The sequence below is a fragment of the Anopheles darlingi genome, chromosome 2 (assembly GCF_943734745.1).
Source record: "Anopheles darlingi chromosome 2, idAnoDarlMG_H_01, whole genome shotgun sequence".
Taxonomy (NCBI): domain Eukaryota; kingdom Metazoa; phylum Arthropoda; class Insecta; order Diptera; family Culicidae; genus Anopheles; species Anopheles darlingi.
The window spans coordinates 90024402-90039683 of record NC_064874.1 but is presented as its reverse complement, the minus strand read 5'-3'; the positions used below and the strand labels follow the sequence as shown (position 1 = coordinate 90039683).

Below are 15282 nucleotides of genomic sequence, written 5' to 3'. Positions count from 1 at the left end.
GCTTTCAGGTCCTTCCCCTACAGCTAATGGTTTAGTAAACCTTTCCTAATCATCCCTTTAGTTGTTGGTTCCCTTGTTGTTCCTTTGTTGTACTTTTGATTTGCGCGATATGACTTCCGGTACTCAAAACCATCTATCGCAGTTCAATCGACATCGCACAACAGCAAGAACATTCTCTTGCATTTCTATCAATTCCGCTACTCCGTTCTGTCAATGGGAAGCATCTTCCGTTGGGGTGGGTTGAGATGTTTTATTTAATGGAAAAACTGGTGGCAATAATCGAGTGTTCAAGATAAAACCGGTATGATATTGAATCGCGCGGAGTAAGTACTTTTCGTATAATTTTGGTGGTGAAGAACTGAATCTTATTCTTAGTCTACGTAAACATATCGTCAGCAATAAGTTATGCGATGATGTTATGGGCTCGTTGGTTGAAAGTATAAGTAGAGTAGAGCTTGCAGGCACGCAGCTTTTCGACTAAAATGACACACATTCACGTATTTCCACAGTATTAAAGTGTGTTAAGTGCAAGTAGCAGCAAGAGAAAAACTCACCGGACACAACTATGTAGCATTTACAGCTTGTAGATGAGTATCGATAAGTAGTACATACGAGAGAAAGGAATAATGTGGCTAACCGTAGCGTAATGTGGTGGGGGTTTATTTTCTTCCTTTTTCCTCGAAACTCTCTCGACTGCTTGCCATCTATTTGTACCTATTTTGAAACCGGAAGACACGGAACGGCGTCAGCTTCCGCAGACTCATAGTTTGTCATCATATACAGGATACCATACGCCAATCGAGGACGAACTGGCAGCCAATTCGATGTTTATCGAGGGCGAAGGTCTGTCTGAAATGCCATCCGACAACGGTGGTCTTACGGTGGGACGAGGATCCTACCAAACGCAGGTTTGTCGTATAAACGTAATTCCGAGTTTAAGGCGTAGTTGTGTTGGCAGTGAGCTTGCTGTGGTAAAAGAAAATCGGATTAAAATATTTCATCCCCTTAATCGTAGATTCCTTCACCGAGTTCTGCTCTGATGACGGTCTCGTTAGATGCGTACTTGGATCCACAGCGAATGTCATTCGATTCGCCGAACGATCTGATGGCACGCGTTTGCAGTCCGGACGATACGTTTCCCGTCTTCTCACCACCCCCATTTGAAAGAGACCATCATGCTCCCGTGACGAGCACAGCTCCTGTCTCTGCGAACACATTGATGCCTCCGAGCAAAACGCCTCTTCAACAGCGACAACATCGTCGACAATCGAGTTTGAATGCCGTTTCGTGGCCCGCGAACCATGAACTGACGATTAGTCCGAAAATGCCGCACCGTATCGTTGGCCAAGCAAACGAAGTATTTGTCCATCTCTTTATTACCTAGCCTCCTTGTTACTAATAAGATATATGATGTGAATGTTACAGGATATCGGCGGCGATACCGACCTTAACCAGCAGCAACCGCCAGCTCAATCACCACGATCACCACGTTCTCCTAGATCGACCACATTTGCACCAATCCAACCGTCGCATCGGCATCGGCGGATATCGAGCACGGGCTCGGGATACGCGATGCCGGATGAAGCCGCTACCGGGCCCGATGGCGTTGGTGGTGCGCGTCGTCGATCTAGTTTTCTAGTGTCACTGTACGTAGACGATGATACGCGGTACGACGAAGTAACGAACACCGCAAACGCGGGCATCTCGCGAAGACGATCGCGATCGCGTAGCTTCTGGGGTCCGGTTGGTGAAGCCGGACTGAGAGACTCGATACGTTCCGCTCGTTCGCGATCGCCGGTGTCCCATCATGAGTGTAACTATCCTTTTCTACTCTTCATTCTCCATAGCTCCCGTTCCCTCTAGTCGTGTCTGTCGTCAATGTGCGTGCGATCTTCAATATTCCGATTTAGCTTTACCTTCTCTAATCAAAATTGATCCTCGCTATGTCGCTTTCGTTCCGTTAGCAATTCGACGTTCAGCTTAAAATTTTCCTGTTTTATTTAATTTATGTTAACTCACACACGCCGCTCAGCTTACTTGTCCTTACTGCACACTGTCATCGACACAATTTCGTTTCTCCCTTGATCCTCTTTGGTGAAATTAGACGATTGGCCCAGAGGTAAGATACTTTTTTGCTACGTTACGTTTGAAAAGCCTTTGGTGTTTAGATATAGGTAATATATATTTAATAATGTAAATAATGCAGCAAATAAAATAAAACTCGCTCCCGTTTCGGGCAGATCTGCCCGATGTGTTTTTTACTCTGTCAATAATAACGAACGCGATTTTCGGTTAAACATTTTACGACCGTTGTGCAATCGATGCACCATCGTTTGTCAGAATAAGCCGAAGAAGAAGTGAAATGTACATAGTTCTTAACAATTTGCCCTCAAATAGCTTTCAAACATTTCTTACCGACTCTATCGGCAAGATGCACTCGTCCACTCTAATATGTACAATCATCTACAGCCAAATCTGTTGGTCCGACAGCGATCACGGACTATGTTTACAGGATCCATGTTACGTTTTGTATTCATGAGTAATCGCATGTACTTTCCGTTACTGACTGTCCAATAGCATCGTCATAAACACCTTTCCGTTTTCTTTAGAATTCTGTCCCTTTACGTTCTCTCTTCGTTTTCATCCACGCAGTTTCGTTTTCTTTCTCTCTCTCTTATTATAGATACTGTCGACCATAGGTCAAGTTTGAAGCGCAAAATATCGGAACACAGACCAACGGGTAACCGACGGAACGGATGGATGGAATCCGCGTCCTGTTTCCGGATCCGTTTTTTTTCTATTTCCACCATATGTCCTTTGACGTACATTTGTACTGGAACTATTGCTGAGCTGTATTTCTCTCTATCTATCTCTCTCTCTTTTTCGATATCCCTCCCGGGATCGTCTTCATGTCTTCTATGCTGCGTTATTCTATATTTTATATCGCAATTAACTTTTTGCTGGCTTTTAGCGTGTCATCAGTTGGCCAGTAGGCTTCGTGGTGGGAGCAGCCTCTTTCTATAAAGCGCTACACTAATACCCGGGAGGGATAGTAATTGTCACTGTTTCGATATAGCGAACACTGTTCGTGGTCATTTGTGACTAAAACTATCCGGCATTCTGATGTGCCGAGTCCTATCTGGTCTGGTTACACTCGTTATCTATCGTATATGTCGTATAAATCCGCCCTGTTGTTTCAAAACTTATGGTTTAGTATTGCTACTCTAATATTATGTCATCTAACACATCATCTCATCTTCGCGTTGTTCTAATGCTTCTTACTTTTCTTCTGAGGCTGCATACTAATCTGTAGCGGATATCCTTGATCGCTGGGTGTACCCACGTATTGGGCTGAATAGGTGATCCGATTCAAAGTGCAATCACCGTTTCCGTCTTTCAATTTAAATCACGGTGATCACTTGGGAGTACTTCTTCAACTTTTCCTTTTTATGATTTCATAAAAAAACACACACACTTTACCTTTCAAATTATTGGCACAATGCACAATGAAAGTGGTAAACTACCTTGAAACCTTCTCAGAACAAAGGACCTGCACATTCTCCTATTGGCTCGTTTCGCGGACCACCGACAACATGGTGTCTCTGAAATCTGATCCACTCGGGCCAACATATACCCCTAGCGTTCATATTGGTCTCCACAGTCCCAGGTATTGGTGTCTCCCTCTCTTTAAGGAACAATCATTTTTCAAACTTTAATATCTGTCACAAAGCACCATCGATCATCATCATAGTTGATCGTTACCTTGTTTCATACGCACCAGCAGTAGCCGCATAAATATCTAGATAGTTTCTCTGGGATATGTGCAATCGAAAAATCGGAAAAACCACTCACATTCGATTTTCGATAAACTGATATCATTTTACCTTGTAATTGCAGCGATACGATCTGGAGACTACTACATGTTTGAGGATGTGGAGCAGGAGTTCGAGCTAGAGATGATCGAAGATCCTCAAATAACTCATCAGGACAGTGAAGATCTTGAAGATAAATCTGCGAGAGCACGAAGCTTAAACCAACGCTTAACTCTCAGCAGGGTAAGTAAATGCTATCAGTCGGTTAACCGCGATATTTATTTCGACTTTGTGTTCCGACTAGTTGTTTCGTTAGGTTCACTTTTGCACCTTTTTATCTTTTATTCAGTGCCCTTGTTTCGACTGGATTTATTCGTTTTTTTTCTTTTTAAATTCTACTTCCTTTCTTTTATTTTTCCAAATGTTCAACTGATTGTTGAAGCGTCTAGGAAATTTTCTTTTCTTTCGGTACAACAATCTTGTATTGTTTCTAGAGTTGTCCTTTCGTGTACTATTTCTGTTTCGTCAGTGCTTGAAGAACTAACCAATTGTTATGTATTTTTATTTCTTTTGTTCATTTTTATCGCGCACACGAACCATTACCACCTGAAACACGTGTTTTGCACCAAAATTCCGTTCAATGCACTGTGGAATGATGCGTCGTCTGGACGTTTTCCATTCTAATAATACCGAATCAAACATTTCACGTTTCATCATTATCATGTCTATCGTGGTGGCATGTGGCTGTACGATTACACCGCGCATCTATATGCACCGCGAATCACGTATCATACCGAACCCACACTTTACCCCATTCACGCACTGCGCATACCACACAATTCGGATCGATAGCTGGCTGCACAGTTGAAGGAACGGAGAATGCAGGAGGTCCTTGCGTTATCGCGTGGTAACGAAGATGGTGATAGTAAGAACGAGACCGGCGGTCAATCTAGTAGTGCACCCTCGGCCAATGGAACCGAGCAGCCCCTCTTACAACGACGCCTTTCTTCTCCGGGTGTTTATCGGAGACGGCGTTCGGTAACTGGCGAGCACAGCGCTGGTACTGCTGCTGCCGGGCTCGATGATAACGCTATCGTGCCGGAGCGTTCCGCGTTATCTGAACCAATACCACCACCTCATAGTCTGTCTGTGAGTTTTGCGTTATTATTTTTCGCTCTAGTTTTCTGTTGCGCTAGTTAGATTTCTTGCCATCTTCAGGTGTTCCATTAGATTTTGTGCATTTCTCACCACTGCTGCTCAAGGTTGAGTTTTCATACTTACTCATGCTTTTTTAATATCCCATTTCCATGTTGCCAAATTTTGTCAGTCCTTTTTCGTTTTCTATTTTTGTAGTAACGTTATTCGATCGCTTTCTGTAATGAAAATCTTTATCGCTTTTCATGATCTGTTGAGTAAATCACTTTCGTTTCCATTCTCATGTGTCTAATTAATTTATAGTTGAAGTCTTTTGTTAGGGCCTATGTACTCGGTATTTCACAAACCATGGGACTTCCTTGGGTTCTGCTGGGAGTTTTGTACTATTTCTATCAAATAACTCGATGAAATCTTTCGGTAGTATCTCTTTTTAACTCATCTGTCTGTATCTATTTTTATATCATCATTGCCAATGATGCATGTTGCACCATTTCATTCCGAGCAACACTTCATATGCTGATCACTCCTTCCCTAGGATGTTTCATTTCACTTGTTAGCTATTGACGTTTGTTTTCCCGGAAACTGGAATCGCTAAACGGAATGTATATGTGTGGATTTTCTGCTTCTTCACGTCAAGGTGTTTGAAATAACGTGTACCCCGTACTTTATATCTCAAAGCACCGTTTTATTTTCATTTTATTTTTGAAATTCGCATCCTGCTTCAACCTGCAACTTTACACCTTTACCGTTTTTGCTTTACAACACGTTCCATTGCTATCCAATTGCTCCCTCGCTTATGCCGTTCACGCCGCTAACCTAATAACGAATATTTGTTCCCACAGCGACCACGTCCACGGAAACCAACGGGTACGGATGAGCCGGATGTACAACAGGCCGGTCCAAGTAAGGATCTGCACGCTCAAGCATCGATCACGGACGAGGAAGCTCGCCTGTTGAGCGACGATGAAGACGAAGACCAACGAGACGGTGCTAAGGCTGCACCGGAGGAGGAAAAGAAGGGTAAATTCTCCCTCTCCGGTTTAGCGCTCATACCTGCCTTCGTGGTCGGTGCCATTGGCTCACTGACGCTCCGGTTGCACCGTGTTTCACGCAACTATCGTTACGTGATGCGTGTTCTATCGCGCGAGAAGCAGGAACTGAAGGAGACGCCCGGTTTCGGCGTCGGAACGCGCGATAAAGATGGCGTTTGGACGCACTACGTGTCGCGGACGAACAGGTATGTGGGCCGGAAACGGTAAAGCGTTCAATCGACTCTGATTTCTTTGTAAATAACCTCGCTTGTAAGTATTTTGTCGGCAAAGAAGGAGTCGTTGTAAACGTGTGTTGAACCTAACTGAATTGTGCATCGTTGAAGTGGAACTAGACGATGCGTGTACTCGTCATCGGTTGCAATCGATTCATGTATCGCTTCTAGAGAAGTTATAACCCGCTTGAGCTAACAAGTAGTTGCTAGAGTACCGCCAGTGCGTGCGTTCCGTGCGCTGGCTTATGGATGCTTTATGGGGTTTTCCTGCTTCTCCGTTTTGTTATTATTTTAATTACCAATCGTTGTTTCCCATTTCCCTCCTTCCTTTAGCAGCAATTCTGATGCTGGCTCCCAGTCGGGAGACAGTAGCAATAGTTTAATATCGCGGCCTGGTTCACCTACCGCCAGTAGTCAGCCGCATGTACACAGTAGTAACGCTAACCCTGATCACCCGGACCCACATGGGGCGTCGGTACCACCTTCGCCTGCCATATCGTCTATCACCACACAGCCGCCCAGTGCCATCAGCGGACCGAAACAGACAACGTTCCGCGAGGATCTTACTGTACAGCTGCCGGATACAGGGTAATCACTTCTACCGAACACCGATTGGCAGGATGCTTCTCTATCCTGGACATTCACTCTCCGCCTCACATACATCTTTTGACGCTACTCATACTTAGTAATCCTTCTTCTCAAAGCCTGAACATGTGATTCAGTTGAGCACACATCGGACAATTCGATACTGTAGATATGACTCTAGGTCACTGTAGCTTGTACTGGTAGAATAGACCGATAGGGTTCGACGATAGTCGAAAGAGAAACTAGACATATCCTTGTACATATTGTACATTGAAAAAGCCCTTTTCCTTTGGTATTTGGTTGGGATCGGAATGCTTATAATATTTGTTTTATATCTTCCTGTCCTCAATCGCACATGCACAGAGTGCATCATGCTGGTGGATTTGGTGTTGCATTAGCGATGATCAGTCGTAAAGATCCGCTAAAGGATGAGTAAGTATTTCGGTGCAGCAGGTATCTAGAGACCGGACTAGACGATGTTCCTCGTTGATAAATTGTTCTGTTAGTTTGGTTTCTAGCACCACTGTAGTAGTTGCGTAGAATTAGATCATTGTCTTTTTAGAACCCATTGTTCTGTTGAATTAAGTTTCTTGCTATCATGTTGATGGTTGAACCGTACAGTAGACAAGCTAATGTTTGTAATAGTTGATTTTTTATTGAACAATGCACTCGTTCATACCCTATTTTGGGATTTCCGTTGTTTTCGATTTGCGCTATCTATCGCTGTTCTTTAAATCATCTTCTTCATCATCATGGTCACGTTCACCGTCATCATCATCACCATCATCAACGTCATAATGCAGGCGCAGTAATAGTTTACTTCCCGAGATCCTCATCTCGGCACCGTCGGCCGAGCGGGGCTTGGACGAAGAAGGCATACCGTACCGCTACTATTCCAATGACACACTGGACAGGTACTTCCACTGTAATCCTGGAACGAGTCTATCCTCACACATCCACACACGTACAAAACAACTCTCTGCACAGATTATCACACACATAAACACTTATTCCAAGAACAAGTACACCATGATGTTGCCGAGGCGGAACCACTATTGTTTCGAACCAGTGATGCTGCTGGATCCATGAATGGCATTGGAAATACGCCTGTGGATAACGTTATGCTCTCTCTTATCGCACTTAGTACGTTGTTGATTGCACCTTCTAACCACTGAATCATTGATCAAATTTTACAATAATGCTATTTAATATCACTTTATTTGCAAGGATTTTAACAATAATGGTATTTGTAGCATAACAAATTAAACTCTCACTGCATGAAACTTGTCACAGATAAGTGTCTATCACCGCACCTTCAATCACTTTGAATCTTGAGTTTCGAGAATGACTAAGAATCTAGCATAGACTAATAGTTGGCGGATGTTTTTCACAGCAAAACCGACGGAAGTTCAACGGATGCGATCAAGCGTACGTTAGATGAGGTTAGCTCCGAGGAGGACTTTACTAGCCGGAAACACTCGCTGATTGTGGAGTTGGTGCAGGCGATATGGTATGCCATCATGTCGCACACCGACTTCATCTGCTACTTCGTAGTTTTTCTGAACCAGGTTCGCAACAACGGGATCAGCGTGGATCCAGAGTTTAATGCGTAAACTGACCTTAATGTTCTATTCGATTGCAGGTCAATTATGCCAGTTTGTTATCTCTGCCACTACCCCTGATGGTGACACTTTGGGGCACGCTCACGTTCCCACGACCATCGCAAACCTTCTGGACGAAGCTAATAGCGTATACTCAAACGGTGGTGTTGATCAAGTGTATCTGTCAGTTCGAGATGCTCTGGTGGAACCAAACTCCGATTCCCTCCAATCAACCCTTCCACCCGGCACGGTTGTTCGGTATCGAACGAAAGGACGGGTACGCCACGTACGATCTGATCCTACTACTAATGCTGTTCTGCCATCGGTTCATTCTGAAATCGCTTGGACTGTGGAAATCCGATCCCACGGAGGAACCCTCGCTTAAGGAAGGCTTGTATCAGGTCGATCCGAACGATGAGCGTACCAAGGCGCTCATGGCGAAAGCTGAAGAAAACGAAAAAATGTAAGTAGAACAACGCCTGAGCCTTGTCATCGACCATATGCCATCAATTTGATTTTTATCTTTGCTTGCGAGGTAGAAAATATCGTAAAGAACTGTTGCAAACACTAGTAGAACGTTACAAAGATGATTTAGAACAACAAGCACAAGCGGGTATGACTTTTTCTCCGCTTCAATCATAACCGATGTAGCTTATCTTGTTGCGTCACGTCGAATCCGCAGAATTAAATCGCTTTATGTTTATAAATTAGGAGTTCGAAAATCTCGAAGAGAAACGGTTGTGGATTTTCTTAAAACACACATTCTATTCACTAAAGAACAGACCAACGACTTATTGGAAAAGCCCCCTCCATTTCCTTCTGAAAAACCTCGATTGTTGCGAGCGAACGTTTACATGTACATCAGTCACATGGGGTAATGATCCTGGTTTAAGTAAACTGATCCGTGTTGTCTAGTTACTACTACTTTCAATGTTTTGCGAAAATTAATTGCTTTCTTTGCTCCCTTATCTAGTCAGGAAACCTTCGAAGTGCGGAAGACCGACGATCTCACGGGTTTGTCCATGGTTCGCATCAATGAAACAGCTGGTCCGATGCCACCACCTTTGGATGATCCAAACAGCGACTCCACGCAGCTGTGTGTCTCCATTCAACCGGAACCGGTCAAAAAGTTCTCCCCTCAGATAGTAAAGGAAGCGTTCCTGCAATATACCTCCGCTCTGAAGGCCTTCTTTAGCCAGTTGCTTGATCGTCAGTCCCGCAAAACCGCCGACGTGTACGGTTACATGTTTTTGTGCGATTTCGTGAACTTTTTCGTAATTTTGTTTGGATTTTCGGCATTTGGGGTAAGAATGGAAAAGACGACGATTGTTGGAAGCGAGCGCCTCTAATTGTTTTTGATTTTCCCCCCCCCCCCCCCCCCCCCCCAGACGCAAGAGGGCGACGGTGGTGTGCTGTCGTACTTTGAGGAAAACCGTGTACCGGTAACGTTCCTGTTGATGCTGATCATTCAGTTTTTCCTGATTGTGGTCGACCGGGCGCTCTACCTGCGCAAGAACATCGTGGGGAAAATTTTATTCCAGTTTTTCCTCATCATTGGACTGCACGTGTGGATGTTCTTTGTACTGCCGTCTACGACAGAGCGCAGCTTCAATGCCACCACGCCTCCGATCCTGTACTACATGATCAAGTGTTTCTATCTGTTGTTCTCGGCGTATCAAATCCGATGCGGTTACCCGGCGCGCATTTTGGGCAACTTCCTGACGAAGGGCTTCACAATGGCCAACTTTTCCGGTTTCAAACTGTTCATGACCATACCGTTTCTGTTTGAGTTGCGTACGTTGATGGATTGGATTTGGACCGACACGTCAATGACGCTGTTCGATTGGCTTAAGATGGAGGACATCTTCACCAATGTCTACCAGCTGAAGTGCATGCGCCATCTGGAGGAAGACTTGCCGGCACCGCGCGGCCAGAAGAAGGGCGTGATGGTGAAGTATCTGATGGGTGGAGGTATGATGTTGGGTATCATCTTTCTCATCTGGTTCCCGCTGGCTCTGTTCGCGTTCAGTAATGCAGTCGGTGAACCGAATATACCCTATGATGTGTCCGTAACGTTGCGCATTGGTCCGTACGAACCGGTATACATGATGAGCGCCCAGGATAACAATATTCATGGGTAAGTTTTCACGGATGGCTTTTCCGATGGCAAGATTTTGAAACATTTCGCTTTCTTTTGGCAGCCTAACAGATAACAACTGGGGAGATTTTACGGCACCATACGCTACGGAGCGAACGGCATTAACGTTCCTGTCTAACTACGAACCAGCGGATGTGGCTGCCGTTAAGCTCGGTGCTAACTCAACTTCGATCTGGAATATTTCACCTCCCGATCGGGAACGGTTGTTGAATGATTTGAAGTCGAACGTAACACTCACCTGCCGGTTCCGATATACGATTAGTCGACAGTCACATTCGAAGGAAAATCCGGGTGTTGTTTCGGAGGAAAGGGGCTATGAGATGGGTCCCGGTCCAGACCGTGATGCGTTAATTAAGCTGCTCACGGAGGATACGAATGACGTGGTCGTGCTACCAAACTTGATGCCAAAGTTCTTGCGGGTACAAAACAGTGGTACGGTGCGACCGATTCATCAGCTGATCAAAAATGTGGATTGTGAGTATCTTTTTATTGGTGATCATGATCCGAGAATGTTGAGAGAAGTATATTATCGCGACTTATTTCACTTATTTCTTTCGCAGCTGATACGGATGATGGTAATTATCGGAATTTGAAGATACGGCTTTTGAGATCTAGTGACACCAACGCGATGATGTTCCAATGGTGGGAAACGAGGGAAGAGTGCACTGATACATTGTACGAAAAATATTTATCCCGATTGCCGTACGCCGACTGTGCCAACTATCTGGTGATGTACATGTTCAACGATAAGATATTCCCCAGCACCATTAGCTCCATCGCCGCCGGAGGGTATGTGTCCTAGCGCCAAACAATATTGCGAACAGTGTCTCATGTTGACTGATTTTTCGTATCACAGCATCATCGGTATCTATTCGACTATGATCCTCGTGTTTTCGCGCATGTTGCGCACCAGCATCTTCTCCGGTGCCAGTTCAAAGATTATGTTCGAAGATCTACCGTACGTCGATCGGGTTCTGCAGCTCTGTCTCGACATCTATCTTGTGCGCGAATCGTGCGAGTTCACGCTGGAGGAGGACCTGTTTGCCAAATTGCTCTTCCTGTACCGCTCACCAGAAACGATGATCAAATGGTCCCGACCAAAGAACGAGGGGGGTGGCGATGATGAAACGGACACGATGGCTGACGTACCGACGTCTCATCCCAAGCAGGAGTGAGAGGCGTAGCCATCTCCTCGTCTTTTTATAAACCATTTGCGGTGCATTTCGAAGGACCACACCTTTACCTCCTACTTACGGCTTAAGGCCAGAAATGGCAATCCACGATGGTTTTGTTAGGTTCAGTTAAATTTTGCTTCGATCGTTACCCTTTCTAAAATTCGTTCTACTTTCGACGGCACTTACTACCAGCAGCGATACGAAAAGGTCTAAGCAATAAAGCAAGCTAGTGAGTAATTTTAAACTTGTTACATAGACAATCCTCATCCTCACATAACGCTTAGGACACACACACACACAGGACACACAGGGGGACATGGGATATGGGGAATAGAGTCATCGTTAGTGTGGTGGAATGCATTTGAGAAATCTTTTCTCACTTTCGCATGGTGTACTGTATATAAATCGGGATGAAGGGAGTGTTTAGTCGAAACGATTAAGTCCAAAGTAGAAGTTATTGCTATTTAATTGTTAATTCCTTCATCACCATTTTCACTTTTGAATTCATCGTGCTTCGTGTCATCCGTTCCTGATTACGCTTTCCAGGCACGTTCTCCTAGAAAGGAGAAGGGATGAGCTCGAATTCACAGTCGAAATCCATTGGTTTTTTGTACGTTATTTACGACAAACATTTTATAGTGCGTAAATCAATCGAAGATGGAAGGAGTGCATTCATAGGACTCTTGTGAAGGAATTAAGAAATAAGAAATCGATATCATCGGAGGGTAGAGGAAATACACTTGGCGAGAAACATTCGATATTCCCTGTATGCCATTATTATTGACGTCAATATGTAATCGAAAGAAAAAGTGGCGTTCGTAAATCTGCTTCATATGTGAGTACGCAAAGCATGGAAAGCAGTAGTAGATACATTATTTAGATAACTTATTTTATTCGCAAATGTTTCGGTTTTCTTAAACAGTATAGAACCATCAGAACCACGCATTGAGATGGGAATGGATAGTCTTGGCTAGCACTTCGGACACTGTCTAATGAAAATGCTGGCTCTCAACTCAATGAAGACGCCACATCACTACACATCAGTACAATTGTTGTCTTGTCTATTGTTGTAGAACAGTTTTTCTCGATAGGTGAGCATCACGGATGCGACAGTGACACCATCGGGTCTGAGTATCACGCGCCTCGGAGTTTTGCCATCCTTGTGGGACTTTGTCGTTGCACCAACACCACCGATCACGTGTATTCGCGGCGAACTATCTATACCACTTTCAACTCCAATTGAATCGTCTGTGGCGTATCCTGGCTTGTTGCGTTGATACTTCTCCGTCCAATCCATCCGGTGTCGCTTGAGGGAAGCAGTCGAACCGAAACCGGCGTTAAAGTTGCGATGTTGATGTTGCTCCTCACTAGCCACGACAACCGTCGATAGGAACATGGTTCCCATCTGTTTGGGGAATATTTTTGGCTTCAACTCACTGTACCCACGGTGCTTGACGGTTCGTAGCTTCTCAAGTCGGCAGTGGAAACGTTCCGATTCGAGCGAGAACAATTTTTGGCCCTTTTCCTTCGCCAGCTTTAGAACGCGCGTCGGTTGAATCATCTGTGCAATCCGCGTCGTACGAGTATACTGTAGAAGCTTGCTACATTGCAAAGGTATTTTATAAGCAAGCGCCTTCCTAGGACCCGCTTCAACGGCGCGCAACGGTACTGATGTAGCTAATTTGTGTTCCATTATAACCGCTTACACCGGGGCTTGAACACACAACTGTTAAGTAATACAAACTATAGCTTTTGCGGGCGAAGGCACAGCGAGAATGAAGGTTTTCGGATTGAATAATATCTAGCCAGGCTAGCTAGACCGGAAACTTGCGTCATGTCTGTTGTGGCTTGTATTCGTAATCCTATTACGTTGTTGCACAGCTGAGGTGTTCCTTCCAATTATACCTGGCAAATGACAGGCTGCCGGACCCACCGCGTCGATCATCTTAGCGGTTGAGTTCGATGGACATGCGACACATCGCTAAGGACAGCGGCAGTAGCACCCCTTTGTGTTTGATGCTAAAGCGTCAGGTACTTGTTAAGGATTCTCCCATTCCAACCGAATTCCGTGAACCATCTTCTGAATCCTTTTTGCTAGAGATTAGTGCATTCGATGCGGGGTGAGAAAAGTATCGTGCAGCTTAAGAACTGGCGTGAGTACCATAGGTGTTACTTACAAATTGTGTTACGATTTGATTGCTAGTGAAACGGAATGAACTGAAACGAAAGCATTGTGTGTACTTGGTGCTTTCATTATTTCGATTTATTTAGAGTCTCTGGACAGCACTGTTGTTTTCATGTCGATCTCAGCTCTGGAGTAATTACACAAAACCGTACCTCGTCCATCTCGCATCAACCGGACCCTCCTCGAACCGGACCGGAGCTAAACGCAACATAAAACGCTCTAAAGGATTAACATTCGTTAGAAAATGCTTGGCTATAACTTCCCCCCCCCCCCCAATCTCCATCATCCAGTTGATTGGCCTGTATGTCTATTCATTTCTAATAATACTTGGTTTTGAGTTACAGATTTTTTTAACGCGCACAAGCTATCTGCTGCTGCTGCTGCTGCTGCTTCTTAATGGGTATCGCCTAGTAAAAGGCCTCACCTCACTCGCTGTGGTGTGTACATTACAATGACAAATTGGTTTGAACACGTATTAGCCCGTTAACAGACGGTCTTGGATATTCGGAGGTTCTGCCTGTCTACCTTCGCCCTATTAACTGCTGCTGAAGCGGATATCGAAGTAAAAGTTCTGCTTAAAATCCAACAAACAACGGTCACAGTTAAATCAGAAATTACTATAACAAGAAGGGCTTCTTGAAAATCCTTTTAAACAGGCCGGTTGGCGATTGCATGCAGCTTTCAAAGCCATCTCTGTGCATGAGAAATCGTAACGTAACGCAACACTATTTCGATTCTATAAACTATAAAGCCGCATCGTCCTCCGGACGCTTGGCATGAAGGGTGCTGATCAGATTCCATAATTCGTTAATTTCGTACTATTTGCTATAGGCATCTACTTATTAGCATCTACAATGGTTTGCTTCATTTTAGAGATTCGTTTTACGCTAAATTGGAATTGATTGATTTAATTGCAATATTATACTGTCCCCCGGCCACGGGCTTCGGGTGGGCCTTTCTCAACCGAAGTGATTCTCGGTATTGATAATTGGATTTAGAGGTTTATAGTACGCGTTAGTAAACAACTATCATTTTTATTGTCACATTTAAAGCTACTTTCTTGGAGTTTCGGTATAATTCTTTGTTTTTCTCTTTTCGGTTTGTTTGACTATTTACCTCTGTTTCGATTTTCCTTTACGTGGATCAGCATGTGAGACGGGGGTTTCTTGTGCGTATTGTTCTTGCAACTTCACTGCCGATCTTCACTTTTCAGCTAGCAGGTTCCTCGCGAAGTATTCCAGAAAAAAATCGAACGTCTATCATTTGTCTCTCAGTTTGCTACAAAAGAAAAAGTCATGACTAATATGTATTCACATTTCTTTCTTCTAATAGCTACTCGCTTTGAAT

General features: G+C 44.4%; 2 protein-coding genes across 10 annotated transcripts in view; both read left to right on the top strand.

Moving 5' to 3' along the window:
* Positions 1-12508, top strand: part of LOC125950130 (piezo-type mechanosensitive ion channel component) — a 30669-nt gene extending 18161 nt beyond the window's left edge. For 4 of the 9 annotated variants that reach the window (XM_049677805.1, XM_049677804.1, XM_049677801.1 and 1 more), the window contains 13 exons: positions 2684-2740; positions 3898-4055; positions 4665-4961; positions 5810-6204; positions 6565-6819; positions 7620-7730; positions 8210-8384; positions 8459-8880; positions 9391-9721; positions 9806-10554; positions 10619-11049; positions 11136-11364; positions 11432-12508. In XM_049677805.1, coding sequence (XP_049533762.1) covers positions 2684-2740; positions 3898-4055; positions 4665-4961; positions 5810-6204; positions 6565-6819; positions 7620-7730; positions 8210-8384; positions 8459-8880; positions 9391-9721; positions 9806-10554; positions 10619-11049; positions 11136-11364; positions 11432-11750 — 3929 coding nt within the window. In that variant the 3' untranslated portion in view covers positions 11751-12508. The remainder of the gene's footprint in view (positions 1-2683; positions 2741-3897; positions 4056-4664; positions 4962-5809; positions 6205-6564; positions 6820-7619; positions 7731-8209; positions 8385-8458; positions 8881-9390; positions 9722-9805; positions 10555-10618; positions 11050-11135; positions 11365-11431) is intronic. The other 5 variants (XM_049677800.1, XM_049677802.1, XM_049677806.1 and 2 more) reach the window with 5 other exon arrangements.
* LOC125950133 (uncharacterized) lies at positions 2-2664 on the top strand. The gene is made up of 2 exons (XM_049677808.1): positions 2-1357; positions 1426-2664. Exons 1-2 carry the CDS (start codon positions 1040-1042, stop codon positions 1861-1863), a joined length of 756 nt encoding a protein of 251 aa, XP_049533765.1. The 5' UTR covers positions 2-1039; the 3' UTR covers positions 1864-2664.
* Positions 12509-15282: the final 2774 nt, after the last annotated feature.